This window comes from Lepisma saccharinum, chromosome 1 (assembly GCF_977018435.1).
Source record: "Lepisma saccharinum chromosome 1, izLepSacc3.1, whole genome shotgun sequence".
NCBI lineage: Eukaryota > Metazoa > Arthropoda > Insecta > Zygentoma > Lepismatidae > Lepisma > Lepisma saccharinum.
Genome location: NC_139229.1, coordinates 18,566,437 through 18,591,322, shown reverse-complemented (window position 1 = coordinate 18,591,322; position 24,886 = coordinate 18,566,437). Strand labels below are relative to the sequence as shown.

Below are 24,886 nucleotides of genomic sequence, written 5' to 3'. Positions count from 1 at the left end.
CCCAGTCCCGATTAGCGTTACTGTGCATCAAGTGGACTTAAAACACCAATTCAATCAATATACTTCAGTTTGATATTGCATATTAAATATTCTATGTAAAGGGATGATGTTTTGAACTATTTTAAAGTAGAAATCGACTGCAGTAAGTGGTTGTTGTCATTTATCACTTCCTTGTTGCATTCTTTGGTTTGCTTCGTTCATGATTTATTTATGCTATAATTGTTACGACTTGAACGTAGCTAGTATTACCTAAAATGTCCCTATCCAACAGTCAGTTCTTGTTCAGTTTCTCTTCTCGTTGTTACTTATAACTAGGGCTAGGATTTTTATGACCTAAAGATCACCAAAATATGCACTATAATTTGAAAAATATGGCCTTATAACTGGACTGTTCCAAACATCAATATCTAAATGCTGAGATATTTTCACATACATAGTATTTTTAGTTCACTTTATGGGTCATGAGTTGCAATGCACAATAAATACTTTCTGTAAATATAAAAGGTAAAAAAAAAGGTAAAGTGTTCCCCTGTGCATAGCACCACGCCATGAAGGCGTATAGGGGGTGTGGGGGTAACGCCCCACACTTTCTTGATCCGGTCGTGAGTGGGGGTGATGTGATCAGCATCACGCCCCTGACCGCCTTTACCCCCCAGGGTTTCCCCCAGGTACCCATGTTATTCGACGCTGGGTGGGCGCCGGGGCCGCTTTCATCGTTAGAAAAGTAAATAAATAATGTAAATATTCAAATAAAAATGAAATATATTTTGCTAAAGTCCAAAAAAACAAAAACAACTCGAGTAAACATGGGAGTAAGTACAAATCCACTTCGAAAATGACTGTATATTTCTTGAAAATGCAAAAAAATATGCTGAATATGACCGAAAATCCATGACAATATGCTATATCACGCAAAAATGGCCAAATATGCCAAAATATGCGCTTAAAAAGCGCCTTAACTTAGTTTCTTCATAATATGAATTTCTATATGTTTGGGGAATACATCACCCTTACCAAAAAAAAAAAATATATATATATGCTGTCATGAAAATCCTACCCCTAGTTATAACATATGAAATTAATATTCTAAAAACTTAAGTTGGATTCTAAGTTTTGTGTTTAGAATGCATGAATTGTCCTAATGACTTGGTCTGGAAAATCTTGGTTCTTGGTCTGCAAAAGTCAGAATTTGAAGACACCCTGTTATATACAGGGTGATTTTTTTAAAACTCATGGTTTTCTTTGTTGTGTAAAATTTGTAAATGAAGTATTATTTCCATGCGGTTTGTGGCAGATGAATAAGGAAGGATGGGAGATTTATTGGAGTATGTTTACCGGTTTATATGCATCCCGGGTAATATCGCCTACGCCTCAACAAAAACAGCAAATATTCACCAGTGTACCTTTCGCGTCTATATGGTCTGGGGGTTTGGATGCAGTGCGGAGGTTTAAGTTAAGTTTCCTCTTGTAGATAGCACCATTGTCATTGTCAACAATAACCAGGAAACTGAGCTGTTATATTGTTGTGCTGGAAAGTTGTGTGCTTTTGTGTAATTGTTGTCCTGAAAAGTTGCGTTATTGTGATCAGGACAGACAGTAAGAATGGTTATTTCAAAGGGATTGTGGCCTCCGAGGTCTCCAGACTTAACTTCACTTGACTTCTTTCTGTGGGGCTTCCTAAAGGGACATGTGTACACAAACAACCCTACATCCCTGGAAATGTTGAAGCAGAACATTATCACTGAAATTGCGAACATTAGCGCAGAAACACTATGTCAGACAGCCTTTAACATGGAACGGCGTGTTCGACTTTGTTTACAGGAAGGAGGTCGACACTTTCAGCACCTTCTTTAAAGGTGAGATGTTATGTCATATGTCTGTGCCATAATTTTTATGTTTTATTTATGTTTGAGTGAATACAAAAAAAAAGAACTCATTTTCATTAATTCAGTTTAGCAAAAATCCAATACTTCAATGTTATTGTAGGGTACACTGGTGAATATTTGCTGTTTTTGTTGAGGCGTGGGCGATATTACCCGGGATGAATATAAACCGGTAAACATACTCCAATAAATCTCCCATCCTTCCTCATTCATTTGCCACAAACCGCATGGAAATAATACTTCATTTACAAATTTTACACAACAAAGAAAACCATGAGTTTTAAAAAAATCACCCTGTACTATTCAGCTTTGACTAGCAATATTACAATTCGCATTTAAACTTTTTTACGCACCCAGTGACACCAAACACCGTTATTCGGGAAAAGCCTTAACACCTCAGGAAACATTGAAGAGATTACAAGGGCTATTTCAAAATGTCCGTTCTTTTCGAAGGATAAACACAAGTGAGCCCATATTTTATTCGTGCTTCCCTGAGCAATAATAATGTCTACTCGATCAAATAAGCATTTAAAGAGGAAGAAACACACTTTAACATTAAAATTTATTTCGTTTGCGTTTTTCTTGCAAGTCCACTGTTATGCACAGATACGCTAATCGGGACTGAAGCTATAGTTCAAAGTGTGATCCGAACCACCGAGACAACTTGATTACAAGGCAACACGCCATAGGGGAGGCGTAGTAGTAACGTCACACACGCATAACTTAATAATATGTATCTCACACGCTGTGTGAGATACATACTCATCTTTTATCACAACTTAAAAGAGATAGAAAGCTATGTAGAACAAGAATGCGAAATTAATTAAAGAACTCGCACTCGAACTAATTCTTTCGGAAGACACCCAAATGTCAACGCCACTCTCACATAGAACACCCTGCAGGCTAAGGAGGCTCTGGCGCCCGGACCTACAATCATACTTCTCTGTGGGACTTGTGTGCTGTCCTTTCATGTTTGTGATTGACCTTTCATCTTTTCACCATTCTTCATCTTTCCGATTAGCCACAAGTGGCAGAAAAGCGAAGTAAAATCAATCAATCAATCGAACAAGGAACCTTCGCTGGTGAGAACGTGAGTCTACCGTTCAACTCATTAGCTCACCCAAGGCCGAGAAGGCTGGCAGCAGGAATTTACTAGACTGTGGTGCCCCTGTTACCAAGGTGAATGGTAAACAATATTTTTCCTAATTATTATGATATCTAATGACATTTCCCCCTTGAGGAATGCTCATTTTGTCCTTATCTAAACCTGCGCTGTTATTTAACCAAGACAAATGTCGAGACTTTATTCATCCAATTTAAGATAAAGCAGGCGCCTTGACAACGACATATTCTTTGAATAGACTCTCTTTATAGGAGTGGAGATAAGAGAGCAGTTAAGTCGACGTGTCACAAAGTTGCCGCACAATTGAGACATTCATTGAGTGTATTTTCGAAAGGCACAAACAAATCAACAAAGTAATAGATAAACGAGGATAGAAAGGAATACATAACCGTGAATGTAATTCTAATTCCTTATCTCTGTGAAGCTGGAGGTGTGCCTACATTGAATAAATAAGAACTCTTTCCTGTTATCTATGCATACCTTACCCCTTCCCCCATTATGTCACGAATTTTCCGTAATTTGCAATAGGTGGCGCCAAAAGACACACATTTTTAGTGCTTTTTAAAAAGATATAATTCTTATTTTCACGCGCGAGCCGACCTCCGTGACGGAGTGGTCAGCACAGAGCGTTACAACGCCAGGGGTCCTGGGTTCAAATCTCGGCCTGGGCGTGGATGTTCTTCGTCACTCATCCTCATTTTCGCATTTAGCTAAATTTGGCAGAAAAGCGAAGTGAAATAAAACAATAATGTGCGAGCCATCGGCTTCACACAGTAGTACGTCACTTTGTATTTTCCCCCTTTCAGTGTAATATGCACATTCCCACCCATTCCATGTAGGTCTATAGCAGTTCTAGTTTGTTCTGTCTTGCATCACTTAATTTTCCATTCCGTCCTCTTCTTTTCTTCGGTTCTGCACTGCACCTTTTTCTCCCTGACTTTTTCCAAGAACAGTCCCATTTTCCCACAGTGTTTCGATATTTATTTGTCCTCCAATGGTTTGGAGTAGTCTTTCCCAGTTTATGCTGCCTAGCTTCTCATCATAAGAGTAAGTGTTCCGGCTTATAGTATAGGTTTGTATCTTCCTTCGTTACTTTTAAGTGTGTTATGTCTCCCATTCTCTAGCCTCATCCATGCTCACTTTCCTGATATGAGCTACTTGTTTCCATAACCGCTGTCCCTTGGCTTGCTCAATAGCTACCTGGTTCGCATAACATATATAAAGATTGGAAATTAAACGGAAATGGTCGATATCAGAAGCTGGGTAATAGTATGGAGAGGATAATTCCACAACTTATTTGTTTAGAACTTGGAATATAGATAGGCAAAGGCAGAAAAAAGGAAAGCAAGCCTTGAAATCTGCCTTGTTTCATCCATTAATTATATTCTTGGCGAGTGGTCCACTCAAGTAATTATCTTCACCGTCGCACCAAAAGGGCAGAAGCGCCACGCTACCAAAAATGCAAAGACATTTTTGATGGGGCCGTTTTTCAGATAGTTTTAAACATGGCGAGAATGGAGCATCTTTACGGATGACCTTGAATAAACTTTTCTGTCTTGAGGAATGGCGTCTCACCCCATCTTAACTTTAGAGCACTGTTTTTACAAGAAAAGATACAACACAATTCTGAGTTATATTACAGGACATAACGATTTGTGGCTGGGAACGAGACGAGAGGGAACATAATTATGCAAATAACATTTGTTACATTGTAGACTTTATGTGGGACAGTGGGATGTTGACTGATAGCGACTTCCTCAAGGGCCGATTCTAAGACTGTCTTATCGAAGGTCATGTCAAGAGAACTGTGTAATATCACAGCATATCGAAGCTCTGACGTATGCAGGGTTAAATGTCAGGTTATTTGGAAGAACCATTAGTTTCTTATACCAAAAGAAAACAGCTGACCACAAGTTATTTTTTCGTAACTGACCTTCTTTTCTATTTTTTGAAAAAAAATTTGTAATCTTGTTATGTCATATTCTGTGTAATGAAAATCCCCACACTAGAAATACATGATGATTAGGAAAAAAAGCGCGACATCGGACTTTCTGTGTAATTCTATATACATTCACGGACACTTCTGGATTATACAGCCAAATTGTCCACCACCATTTTCATTCAGTCCCTTTTCCACAATGTGATGATCATGAATTGAAGATACTTACTTGAATAGGCAGAGGACAACATCTGCTTTGTATCAACAGAAGTAAATTCTTTAAAACATCTCAGGATGTGGAATAAAGAGTAATGAATAAATGGACAATTTGCCTACTATTATCTTTGCCGTTGACTGTACCATCCCCATTGACTTTCAGTCGGATCATTGCAACCCAGAAGTGTCCGTGACTGTACTTGCAGGATGGTATTGCAAGTTGTAAGCGGGAGGAGAGGGTTAAAGTTTCATCCTCTAGATGCTGTATCCCCTTCTCTGATTGCAATTTTTTTATCTTCTAGAGCGGGATGAAGGGTGTCCGGATTCTTTGAATTACTAGAATAGAATGGAAGTTTTTTCGGATACCACACTTCGTACATGGACAAGGATTCGTCTCTGTAAGTGTATATTGGTAATTAATTAACTTCTTTAGCAGGAGAAATTCATCTTCAGGGCATCTGCGCCCCCACTTTTTTACCTTTATATGGCGGCTACTGATAAGGGATGAGCCCCCCCGAAATAAAATTCTAGGTATGGGCCTGGCTGTAATTGCTTATGTTCGAACTGATTTCTGATTGAAAAAATAGGTTTCGTAAGTTGATCTCTCTCCAGTAACAATAACATTAATTGAAGCAGTGCTGGTACGGGTGTTTGGATTTGTTTATGTTGTTTTGTTATATCAAACAAAATTGTCCATATGCTTATTGTACCATTGAAAACCAATTATATTAAGTAAATAAGGTCGTATTGTGCGGTGCGTGAAATTTCCCCTCTGATATTTTCCACTTGTAAACACTTTTGATGCATATGGAAGTTATTTACCTTAACTTTTCTCATAGATACAGGACATGTTGTCGCGACAAATCTTGCCCGTGGTGGTTGGTGGAACGAACTACTACATAGAGAGCCTGTTATGGAAGGTTCTCGTAGACGAGGTTAATTCAGACTTCCTACTCTACGAGAGAGATAAGTGCAAGGATCGTAACGAAAGGAGCGAGACCGAAGACGGTGATAGTGCAAGTGCCAAGAAGAGAAAAAATGAATCCGATCATGAAAACGAGGAAAGCGCGAAAAAAACACGCTCCGAGGTGGTTGGTGAAGTGCTCCAAGGAGATGGTATTAGTGAAAATAGTAGTGGTGCTGTTAACACCGAGGAAATCAGTTGTGCGAGAAGTTACACCATCACGCAGGACAACGTGAATGACGTCTCCAGTGCGGAATTGCACAGGAGACTCTCCGAGGTAGATCCAGAAATGGCCAGGAGACTTCATCCGAATAACCGGAGAAAGATCATAAGGTTAGTGGAAGATTTGACATCTTGACGTGTAGTTTGTAATTGAAGAGTACAGGGGGAAAAGCTAGTAAGTCCAATTTTACCGTTTTGCGGTGGCATTAAAAGCGCCACCAGTGTAGTTATGTGTCGTAATTAGGGATGGCCAGACCCGGATAATTTTTTGTCCGGATTTCAAATATCAGATATTCTAATATTCGGATTATCCGAAATGTCCGAATGCGCGTATTATCCGGACAGTTTTATAGTTTCCGTTTTATGGACTATCCACATTCTTGTATTCCTTATTTTCTTATGTCACTGTACAGATTTTCTACAAATCCTTCACCAAATCTGTTCTATCCGGATATTTGGATTATCCATTGCGTCTAAAATGGACTGGCAGTAAATTATGTACTTTTTTTTCCTCATTCCTTGTTTGTAGATTCGATATTGTTCTCTTTGAGACCAAGTTTCTAACATACTGAAATAGGGGGACCTGAAATTCCAGTTTGAAATTCATGTTACCGAGCGCCTAATCGGATGAGAGATTTATTCTGAACTTTCAATCGAATCATGTGATGTTTCGCTGTAAAATCCAAGATTATTACATGGAACGGACCAATTTTGAGTTTTCCTGATTGGTTCATAGAGGTTAAAAGAACAAATTCATACAATTGGAACACTGCAGTTTTCTGACGAAGACTATGCTTTTTAAATACATAGACAGGCGATTGTTAGTATAATTTAAGAAACCAAGAACAACATTCTACTCATCTCGGATGACAGTTATCTTTCCGTTCTGCTTCTGTTCTTATTTTCGATATGCAACTTAAAGATATAACAATCTCTCCTTGAGAGATAAATGCTTTTCAAGTTCAAAGTAGAGAAAATATTTCGTTCAAGTCATGTTTCCGGAAAGGTGATTTTCTTAAGTTTATTGGTTGCTTTGAAATCGGTGATAATAGTTCTTATCTATCTCAGGTGGTAACCTACTTTTTCGTGAGTTATCTTGTCTCGTCACACTCTTGGCGCCAGAGTTTATTTGCATTAGAGCAGGCAGAGAAGTTTCTTTTTCCTGGAAGGCCAGGAGTCTTCTGTTGGTGATACAGAATCCTGATAACTTCCATAATAAATGCTACCTGGTTGAAGAGTCTTTATCTCGCACTTCAAGTGCACTAACATTTGATAGGGAGGTAGTTCTCTAGATTTGTAGAATGTTATCCCGACAACTACAGTCAATCTGGATTTTCTGCAAAAGAAGGACGTAAGATTCTTTGTCCCAGTACTTACACCAGTATTATATTAAACAATAGCTATATTCTACCCTATATTATGCTCTTGTAAGTTACCTTTTTCTTAACAAATATATTTTCTTACCAATGTGGAAGATTCAAATAGCCACAGATGCTGACACAATTATAGAATTTAAAATTAATGAACCCTTCAACAAATGACGTTCATCGTTCAATCTGTCGAGATGTCTTAAATTAACACTAAATCCTAATATCGGAGTAAACGCAATGACCGCCGTAGTTTACCAACCAGTAAGTTCAAACTAACATGGAACATCCAAAGCTAATATAAACGTTCAATTAACATAATCTCCAGGGACACAACCTACAACTTTCAGCATGGGAAGAGGGTGCACCCACGTTGTTCTCTCAATCTTGGATCAAAGTACTTTATACTTGCATTGTCCAGGACAGGCAATCCCAATCTGTTGTTCTCGATCATCAGGGTGCTCTTTTAATAGAAATCCTTTCAGTGTATGTCCATGAGTGGTTTTTCATGGATACAGAAGAGTAAATGCAATATATTCAGGAACATGTTTCCCAACAAATGTTTTCCTTTATTTTATTCAGTAGTATTTTACTCAGAAATTGTCTAATTTTCTTATTTTCGAAATAGAAACAGTAATGCTCATATTTGAATTTTATTACTCTACATAAACCATATGCATTGGTATTTGGAGGGTTCAGTACAGTTCAGACCAAAAATATAATTACAAAATTTCTATAATTGAAGTGCTCAGGTGTAAAACATGGTGACATTTTGGTAATTTCTGAGTTCATTTAGGAAAAAAAAGTTTATTAGTAGCTATACATGTAGATAAATTGTTTTCGTGTTGTGTTTACGAATTTCTAAGTCCAATGCAAATTGTATGACATGGCAATTTCACTCGAAAATTGAAGGATGGCACATTTTACTTTGTAACTCAAAAATTACCAAAATGTCCCTTACCATGTTTTACACCCGAGCCTTTCAATTTACAATTTATGTATTCACTAACACTATAATATTTCTGATTTAAAAGTTTTTTTCTTTCTTGTTTTTGAACCTTGTCATATTTATGGCTTTTATATCATTTGGTAGGCTATTGAATATTTTAATTGCTATCTTTTCGGGTCCTCCTTGAACCAATGCTAGTCTGGTGAAGTATGGCTTTAGAAGCTGTTTATTTCGGGTGTTATGGATGGTCTATTGAGCTTCTTGGCGCAATATCTGTGTGTATGTGTTAAGGGCGAGGTTTTCTCTCCAATAAGCATGCAGTACAGTAAAGTATAATGTAATAAAGTAATAGTGACCTGCAAAAACTCAATCGCCGGCTTTTGGACACCATCGAAGTTCCCGAGATTGAATCCTGGCCTGGGCATGATTGTTATTTGTTGTTCCTTCATGAATTTAATCTAATCACCACCCATCCTCATCGTTCCGATTATCCAAAAAGTAGCAGAAAATGCGACGCTAAATGACAAGTAATACAGATGCAAACACGTAGCATGGCTTCTTACAATTTTCTTAAGCATGTAGTACTTTTGAGACAAAACTTTGTTTCCTTAGTAATCCTTTTGTTCATTAATTTCCCCATATTTATCCTTTTGTTTATTAGAAACTTGTAAATAGTGATGTGCGTTTCAATGAACCTCAATTTTTTTTTTTCCGAAATGGTAGTAATTTGTATTACTTTCAGTTTAAAATCCTCATGGCCATCTTCAAAATTTTGCCAGGGAAGAGGTTATACGTTTTGAACTTTGAAAAATAAGACTTTTTTTTTTGTTTGTTGAGGATGGTATTTATACAGCTATTCAAATGCGTGAAGTATCTTGCTTCCGGCTTTATTATATAACTTTTTATCTGTGCCAACGACATCTTGGCGTTGTTTTAACTTAGCATTCGTAATCTATTGCGTACTCTCCACATCTTATCAATCCACTTCTCCAATGTTAAGTAATCCGTAAATTAGTATCCGAACCTTCAAAGTGATTACTCTGCAAACATTGTTTCACTTCCTTGAATGGTATCAGAATGAAACGTTGCAGAGGAAAATAAAATACGTGACCTACTGGAGGTGAACTGATAAAAGAATTATGTAAAAAAAAGAAAATCTTTATCTTCGTTCTCAAAGACACTGAATCCGAAATGAGAATTTCAAGATGCGTGGAACATTAGTGCCAAGAAGCTATAATGAAGGAACATTCAGATAATTTCCCAAAAGTTGAAAAGATGCTGAAGAAACATAGAAGCAGAAACAGGTTGAAGGGGAGAGGTAGAGTTATTAAATGGAACGGATAGTTAATGATATATTTACAAACTTTTTAAATTGATGGTGATTGTTATGTCCCCACATAGGGGTAGAAAATACTAAAACTAATTCAGCAGCCAGTTTTTTTTAGGGGTGGGGGACAACCATGTTGTCTAACAAAGCCATGTATCCAACTAAGATAAAGCTCATAATAATGCATCATCATAATATATGCCCGACTCTGCCATATCGCCTCAGATTTAAAAATGTAGCTGGCAACAGTGAAATAAATTACAATAGCATGTCTATTATTTTGATTTAATGATATACGTGATACAGAAAACACACTGTAACTTACTCCTTATTTTAGAAAAAGGTAATGCAAATTTCCATAAGCAAACTTGAAATATGAAAAACAAATAGTTTTTTAAGAATTGAATTTTAAAAATTCCGGCGTCATGGTGACGGGGCACCTTGTATTGTCTACCCCTGTACAGTTGGGAGCTGAGAAGACTGCGAGTGCGGGGTGAGGTTCGGGGTGAACGGGGAGGAAGTGTGGGGAGGGGAGCTTTGACTTGGTGTTCAATTTTTCAGTGTTGCCAGACATGCAGAAGCCCCTGTATGAAAGGGTGAGAATCTGATAATGGAATCGGGACTTACAGTGTGAGGTGCAGTCTAGCGTTCGGAAAAGTTCGGAACCATTCGTGAACCTCCACGGATGACGTCAGCCACGGGACATCTCAAAAGACCAGGAACCGCATAGGAATTCACACTTCTTCCGTGTTTTTGGAAATAAATTGTTTTAAAAATCGAATGAATGTTCTGGCGTGTGTGTATAAGTAAATGTATATGTATAGAGCAGACTATATCTAGTAAACTGGGTCGCTGAAGGTTAACTATCAATAGAATTAACATGCAACGAAAAGCGGGAAAGCCGGCTTGGGAGTTGAGCAAAGACTTATTCAGAATTTTTTATTTGTGGGGTGTAAGTTTGAGTTTATGGGTGTGAAAAGGTATACTTAGAGTCAAAATGACCATAAATTTGTCCTTTTATAAAAATTGTGTCTGGTGTTAGGGCGTAGTTGGTGGATAAATCACTGGAGCCGAGACATTACAACTTCATGTTCCATAATCCGAAAGTTGCAGAAAAGCGATGCTACATACCAAAATGTAAATACAAACGAGAGAGAAAATGTACTACTCTGCATAAGTTAAAATTAATTGATCCATGTCCAGGAAAGAAGCATTAACAAGACGCTAGGAAATACACAAAAAGCACGCACACACCCTTACTTTCTTAGTCACGTTGGAAGCAGATGGCTTTGATTTGTGAAGTTTGACTCCATTATTAGTATTGCTTTCACTTGTTACTATGTAATATGTTCCATTCATTTGCAATGCGTTTTCGTACCATGTCCTTTTTATTTATGCCTCTGCCACCCTGAAAGGAAGACGAGCTGGCTGCACACGGCGACAACAGGCAGGTCAGTTTCGCATTCCTCAGCCTCGCAGTCTTCTCAGCTCCCAAATGTACATATACATACATACACACATAATATTAATACAGTGGAATTCATTGTGTGTATTCTCTCAATAACAAATTATATTTGCAAATTGCTGAAGCCCAAATTTATTTTTTAAGTGATACAAGTGTCAGGTAACTGACATTATTATAGGTCGTCATCTCACTAAAAAAAGTAAACTTTGTTTATTTTGGAGATTTAAGTTGTCATTCTTTATATATTGGTAAAATTCTGCTGTTGCCGACGCAACTTAGAAAACATGAGAATACACATGTCGCCTCTGTGTCTGAGCGCGTTAAGTCGACTTTCGATCTGGCTACCGAAGTCCCCTGGTTCGAATCCCGATTTGTACATGCGTGATCTTGATCATAATTTCATCAGATCAATTTATCATTCATTCTCATCGTTGCGATTAACCACAAGTGACAGAAAAGCGACGTAAAATAACTAGAATACAAGTACATATAACCGACGTGGTTTTTTAAAAAAATACAGGCAGCCAGAAAATTAATTGAAAACAATGTAGGTTTTAAAATATGGACAGTACAAATATAAGTTGTCCATTTCCTAATTAAAATGTTTTGGACGTAACAGTTTAGTGTTAAGGATGTAACTTTTCTGTTGGCAACATCGCAGCAGTAAGAAAAATGTATACAAATACATATTTCATAGTTTCACACAAACATTGCGAGTCACAAGTAACATGACCGATTTACATACGAATGAGAATTAGGCATTTTGGTTTCACTTTTATAATTTGCCACAGAAGTTGTGCAAGTTCAAACCTGTAAGAGTTCAAGCAGGACAATGGAATGCAAGAAATATTTTCGCGATTGGTTCCGAATATAAACAATACAGGAACGGGAAATCTTTCGCAATAACACGAGGTGTAGTGTGAATTCCTAACTTTCTCCTGGTCTCCTTGCATATTTGACAGCTCGGGTACCATGACTTAACGCTCCAGCAATCGAACATATTTGAAGGATGCTTTCCTGCTCGTAGTCACCCCAGTTTGTAATTAAACTTCAAAACCATTTCACTGCCTCAGGGCGACGCACTGATCAAAATCTTGCAGCATGCACGGTTGAAATGTTGACACCACGCAGCATCGTCTCAAGGCCAACTTTCCCCATTTTGTGATCATTTTTATCTTGGTACTTGGGTAAAAGAGGTGGGTGGTCGAAGTGAATAACAAGGTTCCTCATTCTGTTCTTTTTCATTTTATCCAGGGTTGTTAAAGGTCCAGGAAATGTAAATACATCCAATTCCGGTCCAGTAGAGAAAATCAGCAAGCGTAAATCGGTTCTGATTCTTAATGAACCATTCTGTCTGTAAAGTATTTCTATTAGGTCCAGGAATCTTTTTCCGGTTTAATTTAAATACCGTCTAGTAACCTTTTTCCCCCGGATGAATTTAAATACGTTCCAGGAACTTTCCGGATCAATATAAATACTGCCCAGGAAACTTTCTTCCGGATCAATTTAAATATCGTCCAGGAATCTTTTTTCCGGATCAGTTTAAATAGGGCCTGAAATTTCGTATTGAAATGAAACTATACGCAACTTGACCGAATTTAACTTGTTCGAGAAAAAAGGTTCCGGTCCTGTTACGGAACCTAATGTAACCCATTAGAGTGTATGGGTTTGTGGATGTTTAAGAATCCCAGAGTTGGGGGATAAATGTCCAGGAAAAGTAAATACATTCCATTCCGGTCCAGGAGAGAAAATCAAGCGTTAATCGGTTCTGGAACGTAAAGAATTTTTCTATCTGTAAAGTATTTCAATTTGGTGCAGGAACATCTTTTCCGGTATAATGTAAATACGGTCCAAGAACCTTTTTTCCGGATCATTTTGAATACCGTCCAGGAATCTTTTTTCCGGGTCTGTTTAAATAGGATCCAAGTTCCATTTTGAAATTAAATAATACGCAACTTGGACCGAATTTAAATTGTGCGAGAAAATGTTTCCGGTCCTGTTACGGAACTCAATGTAACCCATTAGAGTGGATCGGTTCCTGGATCTTCCAGAATCCCAGGGTTGGGGATAAATATCCAGGATAAGTAAATACATTCCATTCCGGTCCAGGAGAGAAAATCAGCAAGTTTTAATCGGTTCTGGATCGTAAATAATGTTTCTATCTAAATTATTTCAATTCGGTCCAGGAACTTTTTCCGGTAAAATGTAAATACGGTCCAGGAAACTTTTCCGGTTGAATTTAAATACGGTCCAGGCAGAATTTTTTTCCGGATCAGTTAGAATAGCGTCGAAGTTCCGTATTGAAATTAAATAATACGCAACATGGATCGAATTTAAATTGTGCAAGAAAGGGTTCCGGTCCTGTTACGGAACTCAATGTAACCCATTAGAGTGTATGGGTTCCTGGATGTTTAAGATTCCCAGGGTCCAGGAAAAGTAAATACATTCCATTCCGGACCAGGAGAGAAAGTCAACAAGCGTTAATCGGTTCTGGATCGTAAAGAATGTTTAAATCTGAAAAGTATTTCACTTAGGTCTAGAAACTTTTTTCCGGTTTAATTTAAATACGGTCCAGGCGGGAATTTTTTTCCGGATCAGTTTAAAAAGGGTCCAAGTTCTCGTATTGAAATCAAATAATACCCAACTGGGACGGAATTTAAATTGTGCGAGAAAAAGTGTTCCGGTCCTGTTACGGATTTCAATGTAGCCCATTAGAGTGTATGGGTTCCTGGATGTGTAGGAATCGCAGGAGAGAAAATCCGCAAACGTTAAACGGTTCTGAATCGTAAAGAATCTTTCTATCTGTAAAGTATTTCAATTCAGTTCAAGAAGCTTTTTTTTTCCTGGCTGAATTCAAATACGGTCGAGAAACTTTTTCCCGAACCATGTAAATACCGTCCAGGAACATTTTTTTTTCAATGAGACAATACGCAACTTGGACCGAATTTAAATTGTGCGAGAAAAAAAGGTTTCGGTCTTGCAGCGGAACCCAATAGAACCTATTGGATTTTATGTGTTCCTGGACCTTCAACAACCCTGCTTCTAGGGCATGGCACCGCTGTGGATTTGTTTTGGTTTCAGTCCTTGCATTAGACATGAGACCTAAAATATCGTGCATTGTCCTGCTACACCCATACGCTCAGAGTTCGATTCCAGGGACTGAAACGTTCAATAACCCAAACAAGTAGAACATCTAAGTACACCCAACGGCAAAAGTAATAGTAGGCGGATCAATCACCATGTTCATTCAGTCTCTTTCCCACAAATTGAAATAACATATAAATAAGCAGAGGACAACAAAATAAAAAAAGAATGAAACTAGCGATGGACAGTTTGCGTACTATTTTCTTTGCCGTCGTCTGTACATACCAATTGAAGAAAAGTTGCATATTAAATGCATTTAATTATTCTTCGGATTGGGGAGACAAACCACCTGTTGGTAAAAATCAAGTCAGTACACAACGATAATAGGGTGTAGTGTCGGGAAGGGATGTAAGTTTTCATCATGAGACTAAAATGGCAGGCCGTCAGTTACAACCCGCAAATTTACTCCTGCCTGTAAAATTTGTTAGCTCTTAAAATTGGAAACGTTCGCTTCATTGTATTAGGTTTCATATTTCTGTCGGTTTTTTACATTGAACGTTAGCAATTTGTAACATCCTGAAAAAACTGCATTTTTTAAAAAAAAAAAACAACATTCACAACGTACATTGTTCACTTGATTTTAATGTAACATATGCAGCTATCTGACGGAATCTTATCGGGCATAAGATGTAAACACCTAATACTAGACAAGAATTCTTATCGTGACCTACTTACTATTCGTTGTTCAGTAACTCCCCCAAGAGTTGTTTTCCCTATGATTTTGTGTGGCCCAGATCACAGGTCTAACTGAACTAATACAGGAACGAAATGGGCAGATACTTGAATTTCGTTAATTTTTCGCCTAACATGTTCTTGTTACCGACAATGGCACTTTTCGCATTTTACGAGGATTTTCGATTTTTATCGCGTCGTTTAAACTCTGTTGAACATGAAAAGCAATGATTTGTAAGGAAGCGCAATGGGAAAACTGTAATGGCAGTTCTCTCATTTGTTCCTTGCTCCACTCCACAAGCAGATACACAGAAGTAGGCATATTCTCGATCTCGGAGGTGATGTGATCATCACCATGCTCTGGCAGCTTTTGACCCTCAGGAGCTTATTGTTGAGAGGCTGGATAAAATACAACCGCTTGCGCATGGGGTGGGGGCATTGGCGAATTAATCCCCACTTCATTCCTCGGGGATTCGAACTCTGTTCTTCCGCTTGACAGTCAGACGCCCTACCAACCAGACCAGCGCATATCCCATAGAACTTTGGGATGCAAATTCACAATTGGCTAGTCTGTAAAAACGAAAACAAACCTGTATGGATCATCCATATTTTTTTCCCTGCTAACATGTCACTTCAGGATCCCCTTTCTTGTCTGGTTGTTATGGAGAATCAACAGATTTCGTAATCTACTAGATTGTAAATGCCAAATATGTAACTAGCTATTTAGGCGTGGAAAGACCATATGTACTACACAAGTGGAAATGCAAAGAGGGTTGTCAGAAGCACACTTACATCGCGCGTGCCAATGCTATGAACGAGGGGTGTAAGAAGACAACGAATTGTCAACCTCTCATCCACGTAGTACAGTGGGATCCATAAGTATTACCGTGCAAATTGTCCACGACAATTTTCCTCTTGCATCCTGTGTTTTTAAGCGATTGATTTTTATGTATGCTGATGCAGAAGTTGTCAACAGCTTGTTTTGAGTTTTCTTTTAATTCTTGAAGCACTTGTTGGGCCAAATAAATTGCACGAACATGGTCATGGACAATTTGCACGGTAATATTCATGGATCCCACTGTACATGTTGGACGGCATTTTGCAGGCTAACGAGGCTCTGGCGCTTGGGCATGCAGCCAGGATAATCCTCCGGAGGAATTGTGTCGTCCGTATGTGTTTGTGTCCCTCTATCCATTTATCCCCATCGTAGCAATTAGCCAAAAGTACCAGAAAAGCGACGTAAACTAACCTCATTCAATCACTATTGGGTACTCTGCTTCGATCCCAATCGGAGAGACACTGCACAGGTTCCGAGAGTGAAGTGACTTGGACAATCTTCGTTAGCTAGACCAGTGTCATCGGTATCGGAAAGTATCGGTTGGAATTCATTTACCGATACCAGCCGATACTTTTCCCGCCATCTTGGTCTTTCGCTGGTTCGCAAAAAAGCCGCGCGACACTTTCGGGAAGTCTAATTATCCTAGAAATCAGGCAAAATTCAAACTTTCTATTTATTTTGGATCAATTTTGCGTGAAGAACTGAATGTTGTGGTCATATAACATCTATTTTAATATTCTGATGTAATTCTTGAATATTTTAAAGCAAATTTCTTGGTAAATTGGACAGAAATATTTATATGCTAATATTTGTCAATATTTTGAAGAACTTTTATTTATTGCAGTTATCTGTATCGGTAAGAGTATCGGCATCGGTTCAAAGTAGGATCGGCCCATTCCTTAAACAAAATAAATTTATTACATCAGTTTTTTCCAGCTTCTGCAATTATAGCAAAAAGCAATGTATATACGAGGGGAGAGTGAAAAGTTTTGTACCTCACAGGGAAGGGGTGTGTAAGCTACAGTTTTTCATTATGATTTCTCTACATAATCACATAATCTATAATCACCCCCAGATCAATGCACTTACGCATTCTGTGCTACAATTTGTTTACAGTCATCTGGTAGAAGGATTTGTCCTGAGTATCACACCACTGAATGACCGCCTTCGTCCGTGTGGAAGTGACGTCCTCGAAGTGAATTCTTCCTAGCAGGGAAAATATGAAAATCTGACGGGGGCAGGTCGGGGCAATAAGGTGGATGGGGAAGTGCGGTGAGCGCCTGTGTAGTAAGGTCTTTCCGACAGAGGTACCGAACTACGGCCCTGTCGGCCACTCTCTTCTCTCTCTGACACTTCATTAATTTTCTACCTGAAAAAACATAGAATAAAACATGTGAATTTCATAAATGTTCGCACAGTGTCCTTAAACTCAAACCTGACATCCTCCAAAATTTTAACTACCTGGCATCATCACTCCTTCCATGTGAGACTCAAAACCTTTCACTCTCCCCTCGTAATATGAAACCCAATTACAGTACTAATGCTAAAATTTATTTCGTGTTCCCTGAGATTAACCTGTTAATGGGAAGTTGATGTGACCACTGAAGTGGTCTCTTAAAGAAAATGAGAGAGAAGAGGGGGGGGGGGGGCAAAGAATTCGCTAATCCCCCCTTTTTTGTTGCGGCCTCTTTTTCTACGCGAGTCATTCACTTCTTGAAGATGTTTTTGTTTCGGTGCAAGAAAAAAAAAGAACTTCGCGTGAGAGTAGCTGTCAATGTGAAGGTCACCCAATAACACCAGAGGACATTGTTGCATGCCTTGTTGTATGACGTCACTTGACGAATTGCCCACTGTCTGGCTGACCATTCATACAAAGCGAGCAAATTACTCAATGTCGTCGTCAACAAGAAAGAAGAGAGTGGAGACTTAGATCAGTAATGTTATCCTAAACTGTTCTCCAGGTTAGGGGAAGTCCTTGTTCTTGTACTTTCTGACGGACCTTGTCTAGTGAGATTGGGAACGTGCTGTTGACCTCCGAACACGTGTCTGACCTTAGGTATTTATAGGCATGGTAAATTATTTTTTAAAAGTCGATGCCCCTATCTCAACATTTTTACTCATAAGCACAATTGTTTTTTAAAACTTTATATACTAATATATACCCTTGAAATTAAATATTAAGAAAATAAGTATGGCATAATCATAAAAGAGTAATTAGTCCCATTGTGTCTAGTCTCGTTAAGAAATATAAAATTAGGTTTAAAGTAGTTGTCAACTACTGGATCTAATGATCTCGCGGCCCCGGCAGTGGAGGAATACTGGTCTAGTGAACCTCTAATACACTGGCGTACGCATGTAGGGACCTGATGGGGCCACAGCCGTTCCAGAAATTTTGATAAAATAGAATTCCCAATTACCATTTTTGTCTTAAAACAACTTAAGTGCAGATTAGAAATTATAATTACGAAATAAATGGAGAATATTTTAGTGTACTCCCCCCGTGTGCAGTGCTCTACTGAATGGATACCTTGCGGTAACAATGAAAGAGGGGGGAGGGGGAGGCGACACCACCTAAAAACAAGAGCTCTTGAATATCTGGTGCGTCTTTATCTACACCTCCCGTATATTCCAAAACCTAATGGCTGCTTCTAGATGATCTGTTCTTGAAAAACACTTCTCGATAATGACACTTAACCTTTGTATTGATTGATGATACCGCATTTGGTACGCATACCATTTTTCATTTGGGTCACTGGCGTACGCAGGATTTTTTTCGGCAGGGGGCTGGAATTGTAAAGGTGATAGTTTATAGCTTCTTTCTAGGGAGGTGTCATACGCAATAAGGTATTCCGTAGAATTGGAACTTTCCACTGTCAAAAATGTCCATCGGGGGGTCATTTTAAGGGAGGCCCTTACCACTCTAGTTTTTTCCCCGAGTTTCTCACTGCTTGTATTTGAAAATGTTGGATTTTTCAAAATTCCGAAGGAGGCTTTTGCCAAGTCAGTCCCCCTTCTGCGTACGCCAGTGATTTGGGTTGACCTAGAGGTTTAATCAAAGGATTCTGGGTTCGATTCTCTCTGGAGTCGCGTGAAATGCACTGTCTGTAAAGATAATTTATGATTGTAGCCTTGAAGTCCATGTAGGCTTTATGTACGCGCTACAGAGATATCTGTCTGATTCTTAGGTGGATGATTTATGTTCTATTCTTTTGGAGGGGAGATGTAAGGGGTGAACATTTCTGAAGATACCCAAATGTTAACTAACCTCTTTACACCCTGGACTGCATTTTAGACTAACGAGGATCGGGCGCCTAGACCTACAACCAGGATAATGAACTGTAGGAATTGTGTTGTGTCGTCCATATGTGTTTGTGATTACCCCCTTCTTCAGTCTCATCCTCATCGTCGCAATTACTCAAAGTGCCAGAAAAGCTACATATGATAAACCAGGGTGGATAAAAATCATGATTTTTATTTAAAAAATAATTTTTAAAGATTTTTTTTGATTTATTTATTTAAAGAAACCCACTAAAATTGCTTGTATGGTTTTTGACACCATACATTTAGATACAAGTTTATTTTTATAGAAAGGCTTTTTCCAGTAAACGTCCTTAACAGTTTGATTAAAGGAAATAAAAATTCTATAAATATACATTTTTCTGTTTGATACTTTATACATGACCCTACTATGGAAATATTCGTTGAGTGCGTTATTTGCAAATTATCAGCTGCCATGTTTATTACAATTTGATGATAATTACACTATTTACGGTTTAACATGATTAGAATTTTGTACATTTTCCTACACAAAATGTTCGCTATTTTTGCCCATAGAATTTATTGAATTTTAAATCTAGAAAAAAATTGTGTGTTTACAGTTTTCATATTACACTTCGTTTCGTATGAGCTTCACCCATCAGCACTTATATTTGGTTTCCTTTCTTTTCCTTGTTTAGAGCCTAATTAACACCATTAACACCTTTGATGGAGAAGGGACTTGGAACGTTATGCCTGCATCATCTCTTTTCTAATGACAGGATCTGAACGAAAAATAAAAGCCCCTTGAAAGTACGGGCTAATAATAGTGAAGCCTTACCATCATGTGTCAGAAAATGTGGCACTTTCATTGAAAGTATCCACGTCACAGATGGAATGTAGAACACTCCATTCATTCTGATAGCCCCAAGGCCACCAGCCACATGCTGTATCAGGCTTCTTCCTGTTTCACTCATATGAGGTTGATCGAATTTTGTGCAGGTGTAAACAATCCAAGACGTAGAGGAGGGGAAGCAATGGATTTACGTTCACAGCAGAAAGCGATACCTTGATAAATTGCGTCAGAGAGTACTTGCAGTCAAAGGCAATAGAGAGGGAAGTAGTAGCATGTGACGTAATACATTGCACAAATTCGAACATGTCGACTGGCTATATTTACGTTACGTAATGCTTATCTTTGTAATATTAGTACGCCTATTGCGTGTATTTTATCGTAACTGCGTTTTCTGAGGTATCCTTAGTCCACTGATATTACGAAATGCAACCATTCTTTTTTGGTTAGTCTGGCGTTTTTTTTTGTAGGCGTGTTTGACCCTTTTGGTTCGCCACTGTTGCCCTACAAAGTTGGAAATTATATGAATGTTCCATTATTTCAAAGAGACTGCTATAAGGATGCTAGTTGCAGCAGGTTTTTCTTGTCGGCTTAGGTCGATTACGTACAGTAGTAGTTGCAAGTTTCCACATGTGAGAATGTTTATGGAAAATATGCATATGTGAATTATGTAAAAACCTACGTGGCCCCAATAGTCGTTCTAGGACCAGGTGGTGCCAAGCGATTTTTCATTGCGTGACGCGTGTTCAGCGCATCGAGTCCATTTGCCGCTGTTTTCAGCGCATCGAGTCCATTTGCCGCTGTTTTCAGCGCATCGAGTCCCATCGTCGCTGTTTTCAGCGCATCGAGTCCCATCGTCGCTGTTTTCAGGCTTTTTAGATCACAACTCGCTGCTTTTTTCCCCCTCCAAGTCACTCCCCAATTGCGGGGTTGTTAAAGGTCCAGGAGTTTTAAATAAATTCAGTTCCGGTCTGGGAGAGAGAACCAGCAAGCGTAAATCGGTTCTGGATCGTAAAGAACATTTGTACCTGAAAGGTATTTCAATTCTGTCCACGAACCTTTTTTTCGGATGAATTTAAGTAGGGTCCGGGAACCTTTTTTCCGGATGAATTTAAATACGGTACAGGAACAATTTTTTCCGGATCAGTTTGAATAATGTCCAGGAACATTTTTTTCCGGATCAGTTTGAATACTGTCCAGGAACATTTTTTTTCCGGATCAGTTTAAATACTGTCCAGGAACATTTTTTTCCGGATCAGTTTGAATAATGTCCAGGAACATTTTTTTCCGGATCAGTTGAAATAATGTCCAGGAACCTTTTCTCCGGATCAGTTTAAATACGGTCCGGGAACTTCATTCCCGGATCAATTTAAATACGGCCCGGGAACCTTTTTCCCCGGATCAATTTAAATACAGGCCTGGGAACATTTTTTTCGGATCAATTTAAATACGGTCCAGGAACTTTTTCCGGATCTATTTACATCCGGTCCAAGTTCCGTATTGAAATGAAACAATACGCAACTTGAACCGAATTTAAATTGTGCGAGAAAAAAGATTCATGACCTGTTGCGGAAAAGAATAGAATCCATTAGAATCAATGGATTCCTGTACCTTTAAGAAACCTGCCCAATTGTCCTCACGATGCTGGGTCAACACCGAAATTTCGGGTCTCCCACTGTGAATCGAAACCGGAACCGATCGCGCTCTGTCCCAATGGTTGTGAATTCTCAGGAAAAGCTCGATTTCTTTCGCGTGTATTGACCAATTATTAGCCGCCGATCGGTAAGCTAGTGTGTTACCAGGTTCGATGTGCGCAAGTGTAATTTCCTACACATGTGTACTCGCACTCTGTTGACACGCCATTGGTCATAATTTGTAACATCCGAAGTCAAATCGAAAGAAAAATCGAATGGGCATTAGTGTGTTATGTACTGAACTGCTTGTGTAAGTTTGTGTATGCATGGCGCACATCCAAGCCCGTGAAGTTCAATAAGGCATGTTAGAAGTCTATACGATACATATTTAGCCATTCATATTGTTGTAAGTTAAAATTTCGTAGCTGTGTCTGTCCGCTCGCCTTCCTCGTTGAAGCAATTCTGATGCATGTGGAGTGGCCAACGTACAGTCACCGGCAATAAAAGAATAAAATCCTGAAATACTGCCTTCCCTGCAATGCGTCAGAGATTATCTCCTAACTCGGAGGCGATAGAACTGTCCATTGAAAAGTTGCTATTGAAGTTGGCTCATTGCCATAAAAATAGGCAACACACACACAATGCATTGCAGGGAAGTCAGTATTTTAGGATCTAGGTGTCCCATTTTTATTGCCGGTGACTGTACATACTATTGCACAAAATTGGTTATTTTTTCGCATTGCTGATAAGCACCATGGAACATTTTTATATGTATTATACGGTTTATCACTGTCTAGGAGGATTGTTTCGTGTTTTCTGTAGAAAAAAAAAATAATTGCAATGATTTGCAGGTGGGAAAGTCAAGATGTGCTGTAATGCCTTTAAGCCTAGATTTTTACAGTCCACGGAATAATGGCAGCTTTCCATGTATGTTTTTGTGTTCTGCTGTTTCCATAGAGTTTCGCATACTCTTTCCTTTTGGGAGAATACTGTACGGTCCTTGATTCACAGCGTCTATGACCGGTGCGGGCAGCAAGCAGGAAATAATGAAAGAATTATGGAAGTTCATGGAATTACTCGCCAGCACGAGGATGGAGGCTCTGGGTGAACGACCAGGTTAGACCTGAAGAAGGTTCTAAGTTATCGAGAGCTAACGGCAGTCCTGTCTTCAGGACTGTGTTTGTCTCATGAGTGCCTTAGCTCTGTCAGTGAATATGAGATTAGCGTTAGCTCTTTATTAGCATGACTGAGTGACGTTAGCTCACTAGTCAACCCTAACGATGAGATTAATTTTAGCTCTCTCGCAAGCTTGACTATGGGTGACGTTAGCTCACCAGTTCAGTTCTAAGATGTGCGATGTTAGCTTACCAGTTCAGCCCGAAGGTGGGCGACGTTAGCTCACCAGTTCAGCCCGAAGGTGGGCGACGTTAGCTCACCAGTTCAGCCCGAAGGTGGGCGACGTTAGCTCACCAGTTCAGCCCGAAGGTGGGCGACGTTAGCTCACCAGTTCAGCCCGAAGGTGGGCGACGTTAGCTCACCAGTTCAGCCCGAAGGTGGGCGACGTTAGCTCACCAGTTCAGCCCGAAGGTGGGCGACGTTAGCTCACCAGTTCAGCCCGAAGGTGGGCGACGTTAGCTCACCAGTTCAGCCCGAAGGTGGGCGACGTTAGCTCACCAGTTCAGCCCGAAGGTTGGCGACGTTAGCTCACCAGTTCAGCCCGAAGGTTGGCGACGTTAGCTCACCAGTTCAGCCCGAAGGTGGGCGACGTTAGCTCACCAGTTCAGCCCGAAGGTTGGCGACGTTAGCTCACCAGTTCAGCCCGAAGGTTGGCGACGTTAGCTCACCAGTTCAGCCCGAAGGTGACCGACGTTAGCTCACCAGTTCAGCCCGAAGGTTGGCGACGTTAGCTCACCAGTTCAGCCCGAAGGTTGGCGACGTTAGCTCACCAGTTCAGCCCGAAGGTTGGCGACGTTAGCTCACCAGTTCAGCCCGAAGGTGGGCGACGATAGCTCACCAGTTCTGCCCGAAGATGGGCGACGTTAGTTCTAGTTAACCATGACGATGAAGGTGACGTTAGCACTCTTGTCGAGGCTGAAAATTGAGTGTGACGCTGCCTCTCGAAAGCTTGGAACCGTTCACATGAATTTCTATACGGGAGACAGAAGTTGCCTAATTTAAGACCAATTGACAAACCCAGAAAAAAGCAAGTAGCAAGCTCATTTTCCAAAATTGGGCAACTGATTTCGTGAGATTCACATTCTTACAGATAACACAAAGAGAAAGTTTTGACATTTGTTGATGTATGTGTGTCACTCGTGGTTCACACAATTTAGCTTCACCAGAATATGACTTTGTGCTTCACATTGTGCATGTACAGTCATACTTTCCATCCAGCTATTGATGATAGGGCAAATGGTAACTTTGTTGTCATTGTTTATAATGCTTGGAAGGGAAGCTCCATAATACTCCCAAATATTTTGCTTTTCAGTTTTATTCCCAGGTGTTTAAGTTTTGAACAGACTTAACGTTACCAGTGTCTCAACTTCACGATAAGTGAAAGTGCTGTTTTGAATTGTGGAACTAAGCTGCCACATGCTGTTGAATTATGTTAGGATTTATTATTATTAGTGAATAATACATATTATTAGATGGCCGTAGTTGTAAGTTCAATTTGTGCTTTTGCTTTTGGAGTTTAAACTGTGCAGTTTATTATATAGTTATGTGAATTTCTCCTATTTAATTAACTGCAATGGTTCAACATTTGAATTGAAAAGAAGTACGAAAAATCACTTGCAACAAACAGCCGCACTCTCTTTTTATTCGCGGTCTCAACTTTTTACCGTTTTCCTGCCATAAAATGTTCCTGGAGTGTTCAAGTGAAGATAACGAAAAGAATGGATGGACCGGGCATGGCGGGAAAAGTTTGTCCTTGGGTGGGTCAGCATATTTCAAACATGCCCTCTGAAGAAGTAGGAATAAAATCTGGAAATAGTATAATTTTGACTTTAAATAATTCCAATTCCGTCTTTTGTACC

At 39.3% G+C, this 24,886-nt stretch overlaps 1 protein-coding gene across 1 annotated transcript in view; it reads left to right on the top strand.

Annotated features, from left to right (window-relative positions):
• Nucleotides 1-24,886, top strand: part of LOC145993305 (tRNA dimethylallyltransferase) — a 302,681-nt gene that overhangs the window by 58,891 nt on the left and 218,904 nt on the right. Inside the window, exon 3 of the mRNA XM_083129429.1 lies at nucleotides 6,001-6,458. Within this exon, the coding sequence (XP_082985555.1) occupies nucleotides 6,001-6,458 (458 nt within the window). The remainder of the gene's footprint in view (nucleotides 1-6,000; nucleotides 6,459-24,886) is intronic.